The sequence below is a fragment of the Miniopterus schreibersii genome (assembly GCF_964146895.1).
Source record: "Miniopterus schreibersii genome assembly, chromosome: 8".
In the NCBI taxonomy this organism is placed as follows: domain Eukaryota; kingdom Metazoa; phylum Chordata; class Mammalia; order Chiroptera; family Miniopteridae; genus Miniopterus; species Miniopterus schreibersii.
In genome coordinates, this window is record NC_138109.1 from 11,006,478 (window position 1) to 11,029,482 (window position 23,005).

The 23,005-nt window shown below is 49.5% G+C and overlaps 1 protein-coding gene across 14 annotated transcripts in view; it reads left to right on the forward strand.

The window, feature by feature from the left end:
- Positions 1 to 82: 82 nt before the first annotated feature.
- TMCO4 (transmembrane and coiled-coil domains 4) overlaps positions 83 to 23,005 on the forward strand; it is a 58,708-nt gene continuing 35,785 nt past the window's right edge. For 5 of the 14 annotated variants that reach the window (XM_081144596.1, XM_081144586.1, XM_081144591.1 and 2 more), the window contains exons 1-7: positions 83 to 162; positions 5,707 to 5,813; positions 8,843 to 8,984; positions 11,889 to 12,066; positions 14,554 to 14,728; positions 15,464 to 15,491; positions 21,718 to 21,850. In XM_081144596.1, coding sequence (XP_081000722.1) covers positions 11,897 to 12,066; positions 14,554 to 14,728; positions 15,464 to 15,491; positions 21,718 to 21,850 — 506 coding nt within the window. In that variant the 5' untranslated portion in view covers positions 83 to 162; positions 5,707 to 5,813; positions 8,843 to 8,984; positions 11,889 to 11,896. Of the gene's footprint in view, positions 163 to 366; positions 537 to 5,706; positions 5,814 to 8,842; positions 8,985 to 11,888; positions 12,067 to 14,553; positions 14,729 to 15,463; positions 15,492 to 21,717; positions 21,851 to 23,005 lie in introns of those variants that run through there. The other 9 variants (XM_081144597.1, XM_081144593.1, XM_081144590.1 and 6 more) reach the window with 4 other exon arrangements.

The window sequence follows — 23,005 nt, forward strand, 5'->3', positions numbered from 1 at the left end:
TCCGCCGGGCCGGGCCGGGCGGGGCGGGGCGCGCTGCGCTCGGGGCGGGCTGCGCGGGTCGCGCGGCGGGACCGGCCGGGCGGCGGGGCCGGGCCGGGGGCGGGGCCGGCGGGAGGAGCCGGGCCGCCGTCCCCTTCGCGCCAACGCCGCCTGCGCCTCCAGGTAAGGGGCCGGGTCCCGCCGCGGCCACTCGCGCCGCCCCCCCCGGGCCCCACGCGGAGCGCCCGCCACGCCGCCCTGGGCCCCTCGTGGGCGCCGGCCCCACCCGGAGCGCCCCGGGACAGGCCGCCCGGTTGGCGCCGGTGTCTTTCCGGGCCGGAAGTGCCCGGAGTCACCTCGCGGGGCGGCGGCCGGGGAAACTGAGGCGGGGCGGAGCCTTCCAGCTGGAGCTCCGCGCCCTCGGAGGGCACCCAGCCTCCCCTGACGAGCCAGGCGGCTGCCTCGGCCCCGCGGGAGCAGGGGCTCGCTCAAGGTCACGTGGGCTCGCTGGGCGTCCCCCGGTCCCACGCAGCCCCTCCGCGCACCGCCACCCACTGGTGAGGAAGGCCTCCCGCACCCCTCACCCCCTCTTTCCTTGCTTGTCCCAAACCCAGGGGCGTTGGGAATAACTTGGAGAAAAGCCCCGGCCCCCAGAGCTCCAGGCCGGCCACACGCGCACCCAGACGCTGTTGTCGGAGGGAGGAATTACTGCTACTAACCTTAGGGTGGATTCCACAGCCAAGTAAACAGGCTCAGAGAGGTGGAGTGACTTCCCCAAGACCACACAGCAAAGAAGGAGAACCTGGTTACCCCACCCCACAGCCTGACCCAGTGCCTGGCGCAGAGTAGGCCTTCACAGTGGCCGCCTCTGCCCTGCCCTGGGTCACACAGGAGCACAGCCAGGCTAAAGCCGGGGTCTTGGCCTAGAGACTACTGACTAACACAGTAGGAGAGGACAGATTAGTTCCCCTTTCCCTAACCCAATGTTCATTTCACTTTAGAAAATATGAAACCCCTTTAAGCTTCAGGGTCATCCGTTCATTCATTCATTCATTCAACAAATATGTATTGAGCACCTACTGTGTGCTGGTGGGTGCATTGTTTAGGCACTGAGGATACAGCAGTGAACAAGACAAGTGCTGCCCTCCAGGAGTATACTCCAGAGAGTGGAATAGAACAGTGCCCTTCAGTGGGGTAGGGGTGAGGGGCATGGGCTGGGCAGAGAGGAGAGACCTCTGGAATCTTCCCACCCTGTGAAGTATGTAAAGAGGGCAAAGAAAGACTGAATCTCACAGCCTCCAGCCCACTGAGCCTTTGGCCCTTGCTTGTTGGAGAATCTCTGCCAGCCTGAGCTTTCACCCCACTCCCCAGGGATTGGGGAGCTGGGGGGCTAGATGGGTAGGGAGTGGTCTAAAGCAAGTCCTAACCTAACCTCAGAGCCTGGAAGCCTGGTCCTGCCACTTCCTAGCTGTGTGATCTTGTCACTCCACCCCTCTGGGCCTCTGCTTTCTTGTACAGCGGAGGTCATAATACTTCGTAGAGTTGATGATGCTATTTCAAAATGCTTCATAAATGGTAACGCACAATCCACAGTGTGGCCAGTGTCAGAGGCCCTGTCAAATCAGGTGGAAGCCAGGGTGTGTTTCTTTCGAGGCTCTAGGAACCCTGCTGATAACCTGTTACTGCTCTCAGTGCAGAAATGTGAGAGGCAGCAGTGGGGTGGCTGAGTTCCAGGCTAGGAGACTGAGGCTCCCTGCCCGGCCCCAGAAACAGAACGTTCATGCCACGGTCAGCGGGTCAGTGTTTACAACCCTGGCAGCCAGTCACCTGCGCAGCATCAGACAGGTGTGGGCTCAGGCCCTAGCTCTGTGGCTTCCTCACCGAGTCCTCTTGGACAGTGTCCTCATTTGTAAAACATCTGTCTCCAGGTTGTCATGAGGAGGAAAGGAGCTGAAGCCACAAAGAGCCTTGTGCAGTGTCTGCCACTCTGGGAACTCTTTTGCTTTTTAGGCCTAAGGCCAGGAGCGCTCAGAGGGGGCACAGCCGATGGGCACAGTTACTGTAGCTCAGCATGTGAACCCGATCAAGGTCAGAGCCTGCAGAATTTCCCATCAGCCTAAAACCAGCTCTCCCTGCCCTGGTTCCACCAGGCAGTAGTTGGATCAGCCACCTGGGCCTGTACCTGTGGGACCCAGGAGACTGCTGTGTGTTATAAAGTGGGGCCACAGATGAGCTGGGGGCCCCCCCGCTGCCTTGGATGTGTTACAGCTGGCGGAAGGAGGCTGGAGCACGCCCAACCCACTTTCCACTTAGCTACCCTTCACCGGGCAGCCAGACTGATCTGATTGTACCACCCTCTGTATAAAATCCTGCTGTGGCTTCATATTTCTTAGGGTAAAAAACAAAAGTCTTAACACGGACCACAAGGCCCTACATAGTCTGGGCCCCACCTACGCTGGGCCTACTCCTCCAGCCTGTCTCAGACCGCTTTATCAATAGCCCTCTGTGCTTGAGGCTCACTGCTCCCTCCCCAGAGCCTTTGCCCATGCTCTAGACCACTCCTCCTCCCTCCTCTCACTTTTCCTAGGTTAACACCTCCTCACCCTTCAGATCTGAGCCCAAACTAGACAAGCCCAGGCCACAAGACATCCCAGGTATGTCCGTGGGAGGTTTAGCTTGGGTGGATTTATACACTCATCACTGGGAGTAATTTCTGCCTGTACCCTGTACACCACCTGGACCGTAACCCCCAGGCCTTCTGGAGCTGGTCCAAGTTCACTTAAAGGGGTGTTCAGTAATGAAATCTACATTTGGGAGTAGCTCCTGAACAAATATAGGGACCTGGCTTTATATGAAACTGTATTGTCCATAAAAAAAATAATGCTGAAGTTATTTCTTAGTTGTGTGTGGGGTAGTTTATTGATTCTTTCTTTCACCTACTCTAGGATACATCTGGGGACATGATACAAAAGCCACTGTCCTCATGGAGCTTTCCCTGGTGAGGGAGGCAGACCACCAACAACCCTGTAATCCATCATCAGGTGGTGGCAAATGCCATAAAGAAAAATTGGCCAGTGTCTGGTGGGAGGGGCAGTGGCGGTGGCTGCTGTTTTAGACCCACATGAATACTGAGGGAGCTCTGCTGGGGCGTCGGGGAAGCACTGATGTCCCAGCATCATCCACTCCCAGCCTGACCCTCCTAGTCACAGGGACAGGCACAGAAGCAACCAGTAGTTAAACCCGAGAGGAGGTGGGGTGGCCCAGACGAAGCCTGGGTGGGGGCTTCAGAGGTGGCAGGCCCCACTTTAGCTGGACAAATCCACGAAGGCTCGTGGCAGTCCCTAAGCCCCTTTAGTCAAGTGAGGAAGAACCTGGGTTTGAAGTCACACCTGGGGCATACACCCTGGTACAGCCAATTGCCAGCTGTGTGACCTTCATCTCTATGAGCCTCCGTTTTCTCATCTGTAAAGTGGGGATAATGGGAGTCTCTTCCTCATAAGGTTGCTGTGAGGCTGAAGTGGGATCATGAGAGTAAGCCCATAGGAAATCACTGATTTTATTGGTAAACTGTGCTGTTGAAAACAGGCACCATTTGGACATGAGGACCCACATGGGAAAAAAACAGCACTAGCTGAACTGAGGCCCACAGTGGGAAACCCAGCATGGGCTGAAAGCAGTGGATGGTTCCATTGGGCTGACCACTGGCTGGAAGAAGGGGAGTTGAGGAAAACAAGGGTGAAAAGGCAGGTTAGGCCCATCCCGGAGATGCTTGAGGCTGATTGAAAAATGAGATGTAGCCTGTGGCCAGATGGGAGCTAGAGAGATGCATCTAATTTGGTGGTTTTCAAATTATGTTTAAAATCTTCCTGGCCACTTCAGGGTATAAACTAGACCAAAGGGAAGCAGTGTAGCGTCATAGTTAAGATGACTGCCTTAGGGCTAAGACCCAGGCACAAGTTTAAATTCCACATTACTTGTCCCACAACCTTGACCTTCATTTCTCAGGGCCTGTCTGTCTCCATCTGTAAAATGGAGATGATAGCACCTATGTTGTAAGATTACTGGGAGAAAATGAGATGATATGTGGAAAGAAGGGGCACGTGACTAACATTTACCAAGCATTTGCTGTTATGATTTTTCATTTTAAAAATGTAATTGTGAATAAAATATACTCACTATCTTAACTGCTTTTAAGTGGACAATTCAGTAGTGCTAGGTATACTCACATTGCTGTGCAACCAATCTTCAGACCTTTCAACTTACAAATCTGAAACTCCATACCCATTAAACAACAACTCCCCATCCCCCCCAGCCCGTGGTAACCACCATCCTATTTCCCGTCTCTATGATTTTGACTAAGTACCTCATATAAGTTGAATCAGAGTATTTGTCTTTTTGTGACTGGCTGATTCCACTTAGCATAATGTCCTCAAGTTTTATTCATGTTGTAATATGTCAGAATTCCCTTCCTTTTTCAAGGCTGAGTAACAGCCCGTTTATATATATATATATATATATATATATATATATATATATATATATATATATAGCGCATTTTGTTTATCCATTCACCCATCCATTGGTGGGCACTTGGGTTGCTTCCACCTTTCAGCTATTGCTAATAATGCTGTTGTGAACATGGGTGTTCTCAAAAATATCTTTTTGAGACCCCGCTGTCAATTTTCTGAGGAGTGGTGTTGCTGGATCGTTTATGGTTATAATTTGAAGGTGTGGTATTGAGGGCTCCCCACTGTGTTTCCTCTTGCTCACCAGGGTAAGATAAGTCCCTGGAGGCCTGTGGAGCAGTTTGAAAACCAGCAGATCAAACGAACTATTACAACCCGGCCATTTCTCCCCTTCCTTCCCAGGCAGATTGGCCTCTTCAATTATTTTTTTAATTATCCCAAGTGGAAACCACTATTCATCCAACAACTTTGTAAGTGCCTACTGTGCAGAGGCAGAGGGAGATAGACAGTAAGGCATAAACCTAAACAAGTAAATATTATAGTATGTCAGACAGCGATGTGTGGTCTGGACCAAGCAGAGGAGCCAGGTGAAAGAACCTGGGAGGAGAGGCTGGGACAGGGTGGCCTCAGTGAGCTGTGAGATTTGAGCAAGGATCGGAGGGAAGCAAGGGAGTCGGCCTTGTGGTTACCTGGGGAAAAGTATTCCCAGCAGAGGGAACAGCCAAGGCAAAGGTCTTGAGGCAAAGGCCTGGTGGGATCCAGGATGGTGTGGCTGGAGCAGGATGAGTGAAGGGGACAGGAGGAGGGCAGATTGCACGTGGCCCAGTCCCCATGGTAAGGACTGTGACTGCGGGTGAGGAGGGAGTCGTCGGAGATTTGGAGCAGGGAAGGGACGTGATCTGACTTCAGTTTAGAATGGAGCTGTCTGGGTGCTGTGTGGTGGGTAGCTGGGGGCAAGGGCGGAAAGGGGTGGGAGACCGGTGAGAAGGCTCCTGCCGGAGATGATGGCAGCTTGTCCTAGGGGGTGGGTCAGGGAGGGAGGCACAATGATAAATGCGGACACAGTCATAGAGCCTGGGTACCCACCCTGATGGCACCCTCTCTCCGCAGCATCCCGCCCATCCTCCAGACTGCTGAAGTGGAATGGGATAGACAGTAAGCCATAAACCTAAACAAGTAAATAATATAGTATGTCAGACAGCGATGTGTGGTGGAATGGGAACTTTTCATGCCAACATCCCTTTTTTCTTCTGGTCTGTAGTGGGATTGTCCAAAACCCTCTGGGCTCTTCTCTGTTGGAACTGTTGCCATGGAGACCACTGAGATGCTGCATTTACCACCGGCTTCCAACTTAACTTCCAGATAGAGGTATAGAATGAACGGGTTTCTCTCCCAAATTGCTGGAGCGGGGAAGGGGGGAGTAAACTGGGCCTGCCTAGAATCCTCTCTTCTGGGACCATCTCATGATTGTGAGTGTGTGTGTGTGTGAACTTTGATCTACAGTCTTCAGAGTTTCTGGCCTAGAAACAGTGCTATGGCTCTATTTCTTAGAAAGGATTTCTTCAGCCAGATGCTTTTCTTTTTCCTGGCCCCAGAATAATTAGACAATTAGTTCCCAGCACTATTAGTTTGCAGCACTATAGCCATCTCTGTAGTAGAAACGCTCATTTTACTGTTCTGCAGACTCGTTAAAAATGCAGCTGGGACTTAACCAAGAAAGAGGGAAAGAGAAAGAGAACAGCACCTCATACACACACACACACACACACACACACACACACAGAGGCACATCAAATTTGACCTTGGCCTTCACTGGCTGCTACAAGTGAAAAAACAAAAACAAACAGGCCGCCACTGGCTGGCATGTAAAAAAAAACAAAAGAAATTTATTCTTGCATGTGATCTTCTAAGGGCCCAGGTAAGGGGGTTTTAAGGGTGATTTCAAGGATTTTCTTTCTTTCTTTTTTTTTTTAAAGTATATCTTTATTGATTTCAGAGAGGAAGGGAGAGAGAGAGAAAGACAGAAACACCAATGATGAGAGAGTCATTGATCGGCTGCCTCCTGCACACCCCCGATTGGGGATCGAGCCTGCAACCCAGGCATGTGCCCTGACCAGGAATCGAACCCTGATCTCCTGGATCCTAGGTTGATGCTCAACCACTGAGGCACGCCCGGCCAGGCTTAAAGGATTTTCAAGGACCGTATTTGTTGACCACATTTGGTTTTCTCCTCTGTGCTGACTTTGGAATTTTTCATCTCCCCGAGAAGAAACCCCACGTGTTGTTTATGGCGTTAGTCAGCAAATACCAGTTGAGCACCTGCTGCAGGTGCTTGCAGACTGAGGATGGATGTTTGTGGAACGACTGTCTACCCCCGATACTGACAAATATAACAGCCAGTGTTTTCTTTGCTTACGGGTAATGTGACTGGTTAGACAAAAATCATAATCGTAGAGCATCCAAACAAGGTCCTATACAGAGTAATGCCTGTCCATCCCACAGCTGGTCTCTGCAGTCTAGCTATGGATCAGTGTTCACCCTGCTCTTCTCACTATGTCTGTGTTGTTTCCCTGAGAGTCGGGGCTCTTCTGGGTCAAGTACAGGCCTTGGTGTCTTTACAGTGCCCACGCAGGGACAAGACCCCCAAGAGACCCCTGGGAGCTGGAAGCTACTCCCACCAAGGGGTGGAGGCCCCTGAGGACCAGTATACACAGTCCAGGTGGCACATTCCCTTACCCCACTGCTGCCACCACACTCCCATAACTGGAATGGTTTGGGGTCCAGCCCATCCAACTGGATAGTTGGAACCATGGGCACCTCCATCTCACCATAACGGATGGCTGAAAATTCCTGTCTGTTATACCAACTCTTGTCCACGTTGTTAATAACAAGATCTGTTGGTCGAAGGAATAAGACCTAACTGTGACCTCAGCCCTGTGAGGCTTGGCTGGTCCACACAGGGCCAGGACTTTCTGAGATAAAGCACCCTCTTTTCTAGGGATCAAGAACAGAATTGTCATTTTTAGTTAAAGTTATTTTTTCTATTATAAAAGTACCAATAAGCTCATAACAGAAAATGTTAAAAATGTAGAAAAATAGAAAGAATAAAAACCAGTTACTTTAGTCCCACAGCCCCACCACTGAGAGACACTGATCATTAGCATTTTGATGTATTTCTTTGTGATCTTCTTGCTCTGTGAAACATTTTTTAAAAACATAATTGGAATCATATGGCATAACCAATGGCATGCTATTAACTACCTCTCTGGACAATAAAATCCCTCATTTGTAGCACTTGCCAATTTCTGTGGTGTAAATTCTCCCACTGTGGCTCATTTCAGGCCACCAGCATCACTGAAATACAGAGTATAAGCCTGTAGCGGCACACAATATTATAATTTAAAATCATGTCTATTTTTTCTGATCTTAAAATTTGTGCATACTCATTAAAAATTCATGAAACAGAAATGTAAAGGAAAAAATTAAAATAATCCACAATCAACCCTTACCCCAGCTTAGTGATGTAAGTCCTAATGGTCCCCTCTCTGTGGATAGAGACATAAACAAAATAACTTTCTCCCAAGTTCAAAAGAAACACATATTTATGGCAGAAAGTTGGGGAATCCAGAAAAGTCTCTGGCATCTCACCTTTCAGAAAAAATTTTGGAAGATATTCTTCCGGCCATTTTTTTCTCTGCGTCTTTTTAATCTGGTTGGACTCATAACTTGACTCTGAATTTGTAGGCATGGTACAGGCACCTGCTCCATAGGTCATGCTCCATAGAAGGTGAACATCCAGCAGAATGGTGTTATGACTGATAATTTATTTAAAACCTACAGAGTCTTAAAGAGGCAGAAAGTAATATTCTAGTTCTTTGGCATGGAAAGGGGCCATTAGGATGAGGTTTAGGTTATTCGAAGCTTTGGGAGACCCTGGGTTTGGGGCTCTGGGGGTTCCCTGAGTAATCCAGGCATTTGGCTCTTGTCCCATCTCTGTTCCTCATCTGATGCTCAGTGGGAGGGGAAGAATAGGAGAGAAATAACCAGGACAGTCTAGCTTTTGCTTAAGCCCAAAAACTTGTTCGTTCATTCATTCATTCATTCATTCATTCACGTAACAGGCATTTTCTGAGCACTCAGTGTATGGCAGGTAAGGGTTAGGCATGAGAATGGAGGAGATCTGGCACTTGCCCTCTACTGCCAGGCTAACCAAGGAGCTGGCACAGCAACCACAGCTCAGGACTTAGAACAGACAGTTCAAGCAAAGCCCAGGGCTTCCTGCTGCCCTACTGAGAAAGGCATCCCAGGTAGAGGGATCTGCGGGGCAAAGGCCCAGAGGAAAGTAGTAGCAAGGCTTCCTGAGCCCGGGTAACCGGATCCCTGTCTCCGGCCTCTAGATTCCACACCCAATGGACCGCAGGCCTGTTTTTCTGGTTTGCACCTCCAGGGCAATTTGCATATTTCCCAGAAGAACCATCCAGAAGCTGACAGACTCTTTTCAGACCTAGGGGGAGGCCATAGTTGTTTTTTGAAATCTGGGTAAGTATTATTTAAAGTTTCTTTCCCTTCAGACCCCTCATCATTGTTTAAAATGGTCTTGTGAATATTTTAAGTTTACACGTGTCTGTCTGCCCCACTAGAATATAGCTCCGTGATAGAGGGTTGTTGTCCATTTGTCTTGGTCACCACTGTGTCCCCAGCATGTAGGACAGTGCCTGGCACACAAAAGGCGCCAATACGTGTTTATTAAATTAACTAACTGGTTAATTTGGGGAGGTGGTGAATTTTTATTTTTAGTTTACTTAGATCTTAAGAAAAGGTCTTTCAAATGCTTATAGAGATATCCCACTGCTTTTTTTTTCTTCACTTTTTATTTTAAAATAATTATAGATTACAGGTAGTTGTAAAAATAGTACAGAGAGGTCCCACATACCGTCACAGCTCCCTGAATGGCCGTGGCCCTACAATTAAGTCTGACTCCTCAGGCAGTGTGGCCCCTGGCAGCATCCCCTCCAACCTCACCTACCCCTCCTCGCCCACCCCTTGTCCAAACCCTGGCTGCACTGAGCATCTTTTTGGTTCTTAAAAAGCACCTTCTCTCTCCTCTCTCTGCTCAGAACATGTTCTTTCTCCCCACCCCAGCCCTGTCCGACATCGCCTTCTCCAGGAAGTCAACTCTGGGTTCCAGGCCCACTCTTTTTATCCCTCTGTGTTTCCTCCATCACAGCGTTTATTCTGCGGGTGTGTCATCAGCTGTTTACTTGTCTATCTCTACCACTGTTGTGTTTCTTCTACTGGGACACTCTCCCACCCATCCACAGGGCCGTCCCCTTTACTTCCTGCAGCCTGTGCTGGCATGGCTCCTGTCCTCTGCATACCACAGCTACTTCCCTCCTACCATCACTTCATATCCCCCTCTCCCTGCCTGACTGTTCACTTGATCACTTCCTGACCAAATGCTGACTATATTTTTTTAGTGGACTGTCCAGGGCATGGATCCTACAAGCAGACCACCCAAGTACAAATCTTGGTTCTACCACTTACTAGCTCTGTGATCTTGGGCAAGTTACTTAAGTTATTATTATCATTTTGTATTGATGTATTATTGCCTGTGTCCCACCAGAACCTAAGCCCCTTGAGAGGAGGGAATTTGTCAGTTTTGTCCCCTGATCTGCCCCAAGGCCCAAGGACATCATACATCATGTACCTGTCTTCATTCATCCAGCAAGTAGTTACTCAATGCCTACAATGTCCAGGGCCTGCTCAGAAAGCTGGGGCACGGGCCTGCCTTAAGAAGCTTATACTCATTCTATTTGGATACATAAGTAAATGGATAATTTAAAATATGTTCCCTAAGGTAGGACTAAGTATTATAAAAATGGACAGGATGCTGGGACAGAGGGGCGGAAGTACTTTAGCCTGGTGTCATTCAGGCTGAGGCCAGAGTGATGTCAAGGTCAGGGGAGGAGTATCCCAGGCAGGGAGAACAGCAAATGCAAAGGCCTGGAAGGAGACCAGCATGGGTGTTTGAAGGGCAGAAAGACAGCCAGTGTGGCTACAGTGCAGTGAGCAAGTCTGGTGTGGGGGGCTTGGCTTGGTTTGTTTCCTCCCCTCTCCTGCTCTCCCCCCCTCTCCTTCCTCCCCTTCTCCCCCTGGGAAGGAAGGAAAGAATAAAGGGAGAGAGAAAGGGGGAAGGGGACCTCCCTCCCTCTCTCCTTTTTTCCCTTCTTTCCTTCCTTTCATTGAAGTATAACATACACAGAGTGCACAACCCTTAAGGATACAGCTGAATCAATTTTTAAATATATGTAAACCCATGTAATTACCATGTGGGTCAAGATACAGACCATTTCCATCACCGGAAGCTTCCCTGTGCTCCATCTGAGTCCATAGTTCCTCCCACGGGTAACCTCTCTTCTGACTGCTATCCCCATAGGTTGGTTTGACCTGCTCTTCGAGTTCTTAGGAACATAACCCTGCAGAATGCATTCTCATGAACGGCTGCTGCTTGTCGTTTTGTCTGTGAGGTTCACTCGCGTGGTGGTGGTAGCCAGAGTTCCTTCTTCTTCATTGCTGTGTAATATTCCATGGTACGCCTATGGTGCAGTATATCCATTCCACTGCGAGTGAGCCTGTGGGCTGTTTGCAGCTTGCAACTACTGTGAATGAAGCGTCTAGGAGCATGCATGTACATGTCCTTCAGTGGACATAAACCCTCATTTCTCAGGAGTGGAGTTGCTGGACATAGGGAAGACATATTATTTAGCTTTAATGGATAATGTCGGATCATTTTCCAAATGGTGGTTTACACTCCTGCCAGCAGCGTATAAAAGTTCCATTTGCTCCTTGTTGTCACCAGCACTTGGCATTGTGAGTCTTTTTAGTTTTAACCATGCTGACAGGTGAATGGTAGTATCTCATTGGGTTTCAATTTCCATTCCCCTGACGACTAATTCATACTCCCCCCAGGAGTGTATGGAAGTTCTAATTGTCCCTTATCTTCAGCAGCACTTGGTATTGTCAGTCTTTTATTTTAGCCATTCTAATGGGTGAGTAGCAGTATCTCATTGGGGCTGGGATTTCTATTTTGCTAATGAATAAAGATGTTGAACACCTTTGCATGTGCTTATTGGCCATTGGATATTGTTTAGAAAGCACTTATTTTGCCTATATTTAAATTTGCCTCCTTTCTTTTTGCTAATGACTTATAGGAGTTGTTTATATACTATGGATACAAGTCCGTTGTTGATATACATATTGAATATCTCCTACTAGTGTTTGGTATGTGTTTTTACTCTCTTAAAGATGATGAATAAAGTTCTTAATTTTAATGAAAGCTAATTTATCATTCTTTTCTGTCATGGTTGATAATTTTTGTGTCCCATTTAAGTAAACTCTGCCTGCCCCCTGGATGCATTTCTCATTGGGATTTTTTTCCTACAGGACTGGAAATGGCCACATGGGACAGATCAAGCCGCAGGCTGCATCAGGAGGCTGAGCCAGCCATGGAGGGGGACCCACCTCTGCCCACGGGTCGGGAGTTGTCCGAGGCCAACCGCTTTGCCTATGCTGCCCTCTGTGGCATGTCCCTGTCCCAGCTATTTCCAGAACCTGAGCAAAGGTGAGTGCTTTTGTCTCATAGAGGGAAGGTCGTGCTTCCTCGGGGAGACCATTGTTGACAGCCCAAGCAGCCTGCCAAGTGCTGTGGGGCCCTACAAAAAGGAGGAAGGCATTGTCCTTGACTTTAAGGAGCTCACAGCCTGGTGGGGGAATATGGCATCTCACTCTGCATTCACTCACTCATACCTTTACCAAGCATTTTCTGAGCACCTACTGTGTGCCAGGCTCCACGGGAAGTACACAGAAGGTACACATGAATAAGATGAACAAGGCAGACAGTATCTGCCCTCAGATAGGACACAAGCCAATAGGGGGATAAGATACTTATTCATTCATGTGACATGCACTTATTGAACTCCTACTATGTGCTGGGCGTACTGCAGTTCTCTTGGCCTTCCCCTCCTGATCGCAGCATGGCTGCTGCTGCTCCACCCATCATATGCTCACAGGAAAAGGCCCAAGGCACAAAGGAGGAGGGCAGGGATTCCCCTCAAGTCTCTCTCATCAGGGAGGAAATCTTCCCAGAATATGCCAAGAAGGCTTCCCCTTTTGGCTAGATCCAGTCACTTGCCCAACCGAGCCTCACCTGCAAGGGAGGCTGGGGAAAAATCAAGGCACTTGCCATTTTTAACTTCCATCATGAGAGGTGGCTTCTGCTGGCCAGGAGGAGTGGGCTGGGGAATTACTACTGCAGAGAAACAGCATCCATCGAGGGGGTTCGCGAGGAGGGACTGTGTCGATGGCCCTGCAGAGTCTGGCACAGAGACTGCCCAACAAATATTGGATATTCTCATTGTTAATAATAAAATCACAGGCTCTGTCTGGAGGTTAGACAATATCTCATGGGATATCCTGTTCCCAAGCAAGCCGGAGTCCTGTCTCATTAACAATGAGAATATCCAATATTTGTTGGGCGGTCGCTGTGCCAGACTCTGCAGGGCCATCAACACAAGGGTCCGGCTCGCTCCCTGCTCCAGCCTGTGTCATACTTGGGAAGCCTCCATCTTTCCAGAAGCTTCCCATGACCTGATAAACCCCTACCAGATAAGCTGATACACAGGTGGGGAAGAGTTTTGTGTACTTTGTTCACATAAATATTTATGAACCTGGACAGTGTGCCAGGCCTGCACTGGGCACCACCTAGGAGGGCACACAGGCAAGTAGGTTATTGTCCTGTGCTCCCCACCCCCATGTGCTCTAAGCATACAACTGCTCAGGAAGCATTTGCCTTGGGGCATTCCTTCCTGAGAGTTTGGGATTCCATATGCCAGCTCTTTCCACCTGGCTGATCTTGGTTTTCCTGGGCCCAAAACACATTTTAAAGATAGCCTCAATCCTTTTACAGCCCGGATACGCTGTTGGTTTCAATAATCTTAAGAAAAAACGCTGTGGCCGTTTTTGTCCACATGAACATCAAAGCAAGCCGTTAAAATACTTATTTCTTACCCATGCTGTAAACGTCACAGACGCCGTTTCCTACGATTAACTCTGTGTATTAAACACAGAGATATGAGTAGGTAGAGCGGGGTTGGCAAACATTTTCTGTAGAGGATATTTTCGTTTGCGGGCCATGTGATCTCTGCCCCAGTCCCTTGGCTTTGCTGTTGTAGCCTAAAAGCAGCCCAAGACAGTCTGTAAAGGAATGGATGTGACTGTTCCAATAAAACTTAATCTGCAGGAGCTGGCTGCTGGCCAGATGTGGCCGCCTGGGTGGTCTTTGGGCCCCTGGTGAATAGGAGGAGCTCCCCTCCACAAGCTCCAAGTGCAGCTCTGCCCTTCCCATCAGTGGGACCCTGATAAGGCATTTAATCTCTGAGGTCCCTGGTCCCCGGGCTCCTCCTACAAGATGCGGTGGGGATGAAAGGGAATGTGTGACACACCTGCTCAGCCAGCATTGGGCACATGGAGTGCCAGGGCTGTAACCTCGGGAGGGGGGCATCCTCTGCAGTGGGTGACGGACAGTTGTGGCCTTGAACCCTGGAGGTGTCACATAACCCCTCCGGGTCTAGGTGCCCTTATATCTAGAATAGGGGGTAAAAGTAGTACCTTCCCCCTTCATGGGGATGTGATTAGGAGTAAACAGGAAGCAAACAGCACTTAGCACAGGGACTGAGGGACATTTGCTCTGTGATTGTCATTGGTTGTCATTTTGCTGTTGATTTTCATGTATCTGGACAAGACCATCAACCACTTTAGAAACAGTTCCCGAGGCCCTGCCATTCTAAAGTGCTGGCTGTTATTTGATAGATTGCTGACCTTGCACCTGTGGTTTATCAGCCTCTTTGCTCAAAGGTTTGGTGGGGGAAGAAGCTAAAATCCCTACCACCTGAAAGTGGGTTTTGGCTCCTCTGTATGCCATGGACCGCAGTCACCATGCTTTTTTGTGTGTTGGCTGTTGACATGTGTGAACGCGTCTAATCTAAACTCCCAGCGGCCTTGGGAGGCGCCGTCTGGAAGCTCTGGGCTCTGAGTCGTGTCTGTCTTTCAGCTCCTTCTGCACAGAGTTTGTGACGGGCCTGACAAAGTGGCTGGAGTTGTCCGAAGCCGTCTTGCCAACCATGACTGCTTTTGCCAGCGGCCTGGGAGGTGAAGGAGCTGACACGTTCGCTCAGATTCTAATGAAGGACCCCATCTTGAAGGACGACCCGTTGGTGATCACTCAGGTACACCCCCCACCCGGGTGGTGGCTGCCGGGGAAACCAGAACAGATGATTGCCTCAGTCAGTCTGAAAATCGCTCCTAGTGGGGTGTGGTAGTTGAAAGAGAAAATATTATTTCATAGCTAACGATAAATGGTCATTAGTGAATATTTACTGTTGATCTAATTGATTATTTAAATAGTGCTTAGTATGTGCTAGTAGTGCCTTTACAAATTTTAACTCATTTAATTCCCAAAGCGACTTTATGAGGTTGGTAGTGTGAGCATTCCCATTTTGCAGATGAGATAACTGAGGCATAGGGAGGTTAAGTAACTTGTTCAAGGTCATGCAGCCGGCAGGTGGCTGAGCCCAGATTTGAACCTTGGCACTCTGACTCCAGAGCCCCTGCTCCTGCATGCCAAGCTGTGGTGCCTTTTTCAGAAGCAGCAGCTTTGCTCTGTGCCCTTGGGCATGTCGCTCACCTGCTCTGTGTGTGGTTAAAGCAGGCAGCTTGTAGCGCGGGCTGTTGGTGGGTCACGTGAGCAGGTTTAAAACAGCCCTTCCTCTCCTTCACTTCACTCCCTGAAGTTCTCGCACATTTATTTATTTGCTTACTTGTTTGTCCGGCTCCCCACTAGTTTAAGGCAGAGATAGTGTCTGTCTTGTCCTCCCACTTAGTAAGAGTCAGTAAATATTTGTCAAATGAGCAGGCTGATTACATATCAACTTATTGCCAATTCCTGTTACTTTCCCATCCAGGACCTGCTGAGCTTCTCACTCAAGGATGGTGAGTTGATTTTCTAAGTTCTGTAAATTGCGGGCGCTCATCTTCACCTCAGCTAGTAAAGCTGGTGACAGGTGTTCACACCTGTGGCCTGGTTCCCCGTGGTCTTTTCGGTGCAAGGAAGGAAAGGGAACCCCATAGAGCCGGGGAGCCGGGGAGCATTTCACTCGTACCAAGACTGTGTGGTACTTCTTGGTGGTTATTTCACTTACTCCTCGCAGTGCCCTGTGGTTTTACCTTCTAAGTAGCTCTTGAATCTGGCCCCTTCCCTGTCTCCACCCACCACCCTGGTCTGAGCCGCCATCAGCCCCCTCCTGGATATCAGCAGGGGACTCTTCACGAGGTCTTCCTGCCACCACTCTGGCCAGCAGTTTGTTCTGCACCCTGCAGCTCAAATGACCCTCCTGGCTCCATACCCACAACCACTCCGGCTGCACTCAGGAAAAAGACGGCCCTCCTGGTGGGCTGGCCCCTCCCCAGCTCATCTCTTCCAACGCACCCCTCCCCTCTCCCCACCCAGGCCTCCCTGAGTGCTCCCTGCTCCCGGCACCAGGAGTCTTTGCCCGTGCCCCCCCCCCCCCCCGGCTGGAGAGCGCCCTGCCTCTCTTGCCCAGGTGCTCTTTACCTCTCCCGCATCCCTCCACGCAGCCATCACTTCCCGGGGAAGGCCCTGGCACGCCTCGGGACCGTGTCAGCCAAGGGTGCGCTGAGCACCTGGCTGCCTGTTTCTTTGCCTGGTAACTGGCTTCCCCTGCGGACCGTAAGCTCCACGGGGCAGAACCACGCTCGGTTTTCTTCTCCACGTACTCCCAGCACCTGCACATAGTGAGCACTCAGCAAACATCTGTTGAATGAATTAATGAGATGGATCCTGATGTTCCGTTTTATGTATGAGGAAGTCGGCTCAGAGAGGTTAAGCAATTTACCCACAATTGCCCGGTAAGCGGCAGTACAGGATTTCACTACATTCATTTCCTCCGGCTGTTGTAACCAATTACCATAGATGGATGGCTTAAAACGACAGAAATTTATTCTCTCACAGTTCTGGAGGTCAAAAGTCTGAAAGCAAGGTGTGGGCAGGGTCCTGCTCCCTCTGAAGTCTGTTGGCGAGAATCCTTCGTGCCTCTTTTAGCTGCTGGCAGCTCCTGGCGGTCCTTGGCTTGTGGCCACATCACTCCATTCTCTGCCTCCATCTTCCAGGGCTCTCGCCTCCTCCCTCTCCTCTCCTCTGCATGTCTCTTATAAGGACATTGTGCAGGGTGACTGCATATTGAGATCTTTAACTTAATTACACGAGCCCTCCCTCCCTTATCTGCAGTTTCGCTTTCCATGGTTTGCCTTACACGTGGTCCACCACAGTTGGAAAATATTAAATGGGAAATTCCAGAAATAAACAATTCATAAGTTTTAAATTGCACGCCGTTCTGAGTAATGTGATGAAATCTTGAAGTCCTGCTCTGTCTGGCCTGAGATATGAATTATCCCTTTGTCCAGCGTATCTATGCCATATATGCCACCCTCCCATTACTTACCTAATAGCCATCTCAGTTATCAAATCACTTAACAGAGAGAGAGAGAGAGACCACACTCACATAACTTTTACTATAGTATACTGTTATAATTGTTCTATTTTATTATTAGTTATTGTTAATCTCTTACTGTGCTTAATTTATAAATTAAACTGTAGCATAGGTGTATATGTAAAGGAAAAAGCGTGACATCTATGGAGTTCAGTACTATCCACAGTTTGAAGCATGGGGGCCTTAGGACGGAGCAGAGAAGGTCAGTGTCATAGTTGGGCCACTCCCCACAAGCTCCATGAGGGCAGGCTCTTGTCTGGATTGTATATCGTCGTATCTCAGCATCTACACGCTGATGGGCACATGGTGGGCATTTAGTATTAGATGCATGGATGGATGTTGGGTGGATGATAGATGGATGAATGATGGATTCATGGATGATGATGGGTGGATGATGGATGGATGATGGACGGATGACACATGGATGAATGATAGATGGATGATGGATTCATGGATGGATGATGGATGGATGGGTGGATGGATGGATGGAATGGGTGGATGATGGATGGATGGGTGGATAATGGATGGATGGATGGATGGATGGATGGATGGATGGAATGGGTGGATGATGGATGGATGGGTGGATAATGGATGGATGGATGGATGGGTGGATGGGTGATGGATTCATGGATGGATGATGGATTCATGGATGGATGATAGATGGATGGATGATGGATGGATAGATGATGCATGGATAGATGATAGATAGATGGATGGATGGGTGGGTGGATGATGGATGGATGACCTTTCTTTACAGAACGAGCTTGCATGCTAGCAGGTGGTCTGTGTGAACTTGAAGGTTAAACTGTCCTCTGCTACAGAGACTGATGAGGTGGGGCACACAGCGGAGGAGGAGACTCTCTGTGCTGCTGGATTTCTCTCTGGTGTGAGGCGAGGTGGTTAGTCATGAAATCAGCCCAGGAAATCAACATGAAGAGCTGCATTTCCCAGAACTTCCTGGAAGGTCGACCTTTACCGACAGCATTGGGATCTGAGTCACAAAACGATGCCATTTGGGCAGCTGTGTGGAATTTTTTGCGTGTGTTAATCACTTTCTTCTCCCCATCCTGTAACAACCCACGGAGCTCTCTGCCCACGCGATTGAAACAATACGACTTTTGTGTATTGAAGATAAGCCTGAATCTGAGCTAACTCTAAACCGGGCCTTGCACCCTTGGCACTGTTGATGTTTGGGGACATCTGTCTTGGAGCCGTCCTGTGCATTGTAGGATATTTAGCTGCATCCCTGGCCTCTCATCACTAGGTGCCAGAAGCACTTCCTGAGTTGTGACAACAACGAAATGTCTCCATACATTGTCACATGTCCTCTGGGGGCAGAAACAGCCCTGGTTGAGAACCAGTGCTCTAGGACCCAAAATTTGGCCATCTCAGGCGGGGCTTGTTTATTTGTAGTTGGTAATCCTTAGAAGTTATTCTCGTTGCCCATCTTGGTCCCGTACATCGCTTGTGAAGTGTTGCTTAGCATGAGGTAGGTCCTGTTATCCCCGCTGGCAGAAGGAAATGAGGCTCGGTAGGTTAAGTAAGTAGCCCAGGACGGCATTTCAAAGTTTCAAAATGCCGTTTAAGGCAAAGTGTGCCTCCTTTTGAACTCTGCATCAGTGCCCGGGAAGCTTAGACTCAATAATTTTTGCCCTCTGTACTCTGAAGCCAAAGATAGCACCAGCTCGAGGCTGTGGGGCCCGCGGAGGTGCACGCTGCGTAGGACGGAGCAGTCTTACCGCAGACTTGGCTCTCCTTTCTCACCTGGGTTTATTACTGATCGCGAACCCTGCCTCCCTAATGAATCAGAAGGGGCTGAGGTACTGGCCTATGGTCGTGGTGAAATGCAAACATTGTCACCTGGTTGCTGGGTGCTCCATCAGCATCCTAGAGATCCATACAACTTGTTATCAGCATTAAAACTGGCTGGTTCAGCCCTGGCCCGTGTCGGTCAGTGGTTAGAGCGTCAGCCTGCCCACCGAAGGGTCACGGTTCGATTCCTGGCCAAGGGCACGTACCTGGGTTGCAGGTTCATTCCTCGGCCCCTGGTGTGGCACATGCAGGAAGCAACCAATTGATGTGTCTCTCTCACATCAATGTTTCTCTCTCTCCCTCTCCCCCCTCCCTTCCACTCTATCTAAAAGCAATGGAAAAAATATCCTCAGGTGAGGGGTAAAAAAAAACAACAAAACCTGGCTGGTTCATCCATTCAGCAAACAAGAGCTAAGCACCCATTGCATGTGCCAGGCCCTGTGCTGGGCCCTGGGAGCAATTCTAACCGTAGCTGATACTTACTGAGTGCCTCCTGTGTGCTAGCCCTCAGCTACGTGCTTTATACTAATTCTTTTAAACCCCTCAGCAACCCTGGCACGTCAGCTCCAAGTCCAGCAGCCTGGCCACCAAGGTCCTTGAAATGACCCTTACATGAGGCTGGCACACTAGGGCCCCATGCCTGAGAATACCTTGGGAGGACACCTGTGCACCTGGCAGCCTCTATCACTGCAGCCTTGACAAATGGTATACAAATTAGTGACTAATTATAATTGCCACCAATTAATTGCTATGGCCAAGGCTTGGTAAATGTCCACGGCTCGATTATCACCTGGGTACAATAGTCTATGATCCTGTGAGGGCGCAGCAAGCTCCTTTCTTTGGAGCTTTAATTGACGTAATGATCCCAAGACACAACATGCAGTTGTCTGTTCCCCGGCACGTAAACAGTTCCACATCTAGGGAGGCAGCCAAGGGCAGCTAGGCAAATGCTGCCAGACCGCGGCTCACTCTGAGGACCCTGGTTCAAGGAAGGAGCTGGTTTATTTCACAGAAACTGAAACCTCAGACTTCGGGACTTGGGAGGCTGCATCATGTTGAAGGCTAGCCACTGCTACTTCAGTATAAAATTGTTGCCCAGTGCTGCAGACACCCAGCAGAGGAGACCAACTCGGTAACATTCATTGGGGCCAGTCATAGACTAGGAGTCCTCTCTTCAAAACTTTGTGCCATGACTCTGTATTTCCATTTTCCACCTGAGCGAGGAGAAGCCATTTGCCCGAGGTTAGACGTACAAAGAGATTTCCTACCCCGATTTGTCAGCTCATTGGAACATTCATTCTTTGTGCCAGGCGCTGTTTTAAGGACTAGGGATAGAGCAGTGAAAAAGCCTACCCTTGTAAAGTTTATATTTCAGAGGGAGAGACAAACAAATAAATGACTATGATAGAGAGTGGTGAGTTTTATGAGAAATGAAATGCAGTGAGAAGGACTGGAGACTAATGGGGGTGGTCAGAAGGCCCTCTGAGTAGGAGATGTTGAACAGTGACTTGAATGAGGGAGAGGAGTCTCACATGAAGATCTGGGGAATGAGCCTTCCAGGTAGTGGAAATAGCAAGTGCTCCACGGAAGGAACATTCTAGAAGGGACGGTCAGGGAGTTGGCCAGGGGTCGACCTACCTATAGGTCATGGTAGGGTTTGGATTTGGTTCTAGTCATGACAGATTTCAGGTCTACATTATCTCCAAGGAAAGAAGAGAGCAGTGCCAGGAGCCCTGACTGGAGCCCCATCTCCAGGCGTGGAAATGTTTCTGGGGTTGGGGGGGAACCAAGGCGGGAGAGTTGGAACCACGGAGGGAGAGAGACCCAGAGGAAAACCAGGAGTGACAGTTCTCTTCCCCCAGACCAGTGGTTCTCAGACTTGGCTGTGCATGTTCAGAGATGGATTCCCGGGTCCCATCCCAGACCTACTGAGTCAGTCTCCTGGAGGTGGCACTCATTGGGTCCTCTTGTCCCCACCAGTTTGGAACCAGTTGAGAGATTTCAAAGGAGCGAGGGAGATGGAGCTCCAGTGTCAGCTGATGACGGGCGGCAGTTTGGCTGGTTGAATGTGCTGACTGTCCCACCCGAGGGAACCTAGCTGAGGACAGCTCACGCCTGGGGAGAAGAGAGACTCTCAGAGGGGACCCAGTTGTATAAGCCACACTCCTCCCCGGAGTAGCAGTGGGGGAGAGGAGGAAGGTTATAAATCCAGCAGTAAGACCGTTATTTACTAAATATTTTCTATATTTAGGGTGGTTTTCTAAAGATTTGAACTTTCAACACGGAGTTCCTGGGCCAAAGGGGATGTACATCTTTTCCCCACTTTTTAAAATTGTGCTAAAATACATATAACATAAAGTTTAGCATCTTCCCCGTTTTTAAGTGCACAGGTCAGTGGCATTAGGTACATTCACACTGTTGTGAGCCATCCCGCCTTCCCATACCCCCTAGTAGCCACCATCCTACTTTCTGGTCCTGTGATTTGGCAGGCCGGGGGGAGATGTACATTTTTAAGGTTTTTGATATGAATATCGTCAGAATGCCATCCAGAGAGTTTATATCAGTGCACACTGCCACCTGAGCACCATGTCCATTGCCTCCTCAACAGCTTTGGGATAAAAAAAAAACCCTGATCTTTGCTAATTTGGTGAAAAAATACTACCTTGCTTTTGATTAATATTTGTAATAGTTGCACCTATTCTGACTAACTGACTGGTTCTCGTGGGGTTGTGTGTTTAGGACATTTCCAGGGTGCGGGTTTTATCAGTTACTCGGCTGTTGCCATCTGTTTTTAAAGGCAAACTGACTCGCTGCCTGTGTTGTTTCTCTCTTTGGAGGGCGATACGATGCGCGGGCCCGAGTCCTGATTTGCCACATGACCGCCCTCCTGGGAGTACCCTTAGGGGAGCTGGATCTCCTTGAAGAGACGTTCCTGGAGAGCCTGAAGGAAACCAAAGAGGAGGAATCCGAGTAAGCGAGCCTGAGACCCCGGCCCATCTGCCAGGAATCGAGACCTACCACTGGGGTGCACTTTTCAGATGACAATCTCATCTGTCCCCTCCCTGCATTAAGAGACGGTGCACAGAGAGTCCCAGGGGCAGCCCAGACTCACTGTGTGGCTTTAGCAAGTCACTGCCCCTCTCTGGGCCTGAGTCCTCATTTCTAGGAAGAGGAGAGTGAATGGGTGATTGCTAAGGGCTTGTAACTTCAACATTCTGTGGCCCCAACACCCCACTTCCCATCAGGTTCTTGTCCATGGGCCGGAGTGGCCTGGGTTCAGATCCCACCTCTGACATCTATCCACTCCTTTGACCTTGGGCAACTACAATATCCTTATCTGTAAAATGGGAATAAGAAAGCGTCCTCCCAGGGTGGTTGTGAGAAAAGAACGTGACCGTGTTATAAGGTGCTCAGCCAGGGCTGGCGCGCAAGTGGTCAGTAGGTAGGAGTCCTTCCCTTCCCCTGGCCCCTGGGCCTCGCCGCCGTGGAGCGGGTTTGCTCTCTGTGCATCGTCAGGAGCGGGTAGAGGGAAATTATCCCAGCAACTTGGCCAAGGCTCAGCTGTTTGCTAAACACCTTACACCACATCTGCTCCCAGCGCAATCAATCGATCCAGTCACAGCCTAATTGCGGGCTCCGCGCACCAGGCACGTCTCCCAGCCTTGGGTCTTGGTCGGCCGGCCACTGTGACTGTCTCTGAGCAGCCAGGTTGTGCCAGCTCAGCCCAGCTGGGAATTTAGTTCAGAACCGGAGCCGCCCTCCTGCCAGGGTTTGAAGGGCAAAGGGAAAGGTGTTTCTTTGGGGAAGGAGGAAGCTTGGTCTGTCAAAATAACCTGGAAACAGACTTGTTTTGACTCCCGGAGCCGTGTCAATACAGAAGCACCTAGACCCAGGTCTCAACACCATCACAAGGGCGGCCCAGATTCTGGGGATGTTTTAGATGTTTGTAGTATCTTATGAGCCTTGAAATGAAGGAGACTCTCAGCTATTGTTTGCAAAGCTTATTGTCAGAAAGAAACATTACTACCCAGAGGATTTATTCTGATAATACCAGTAGTCAGATCCTGGAGTATGTAGAAACAAGTTCTAACACAGCCCAGCTCTGCCACTTACCAGCCGTGTGAC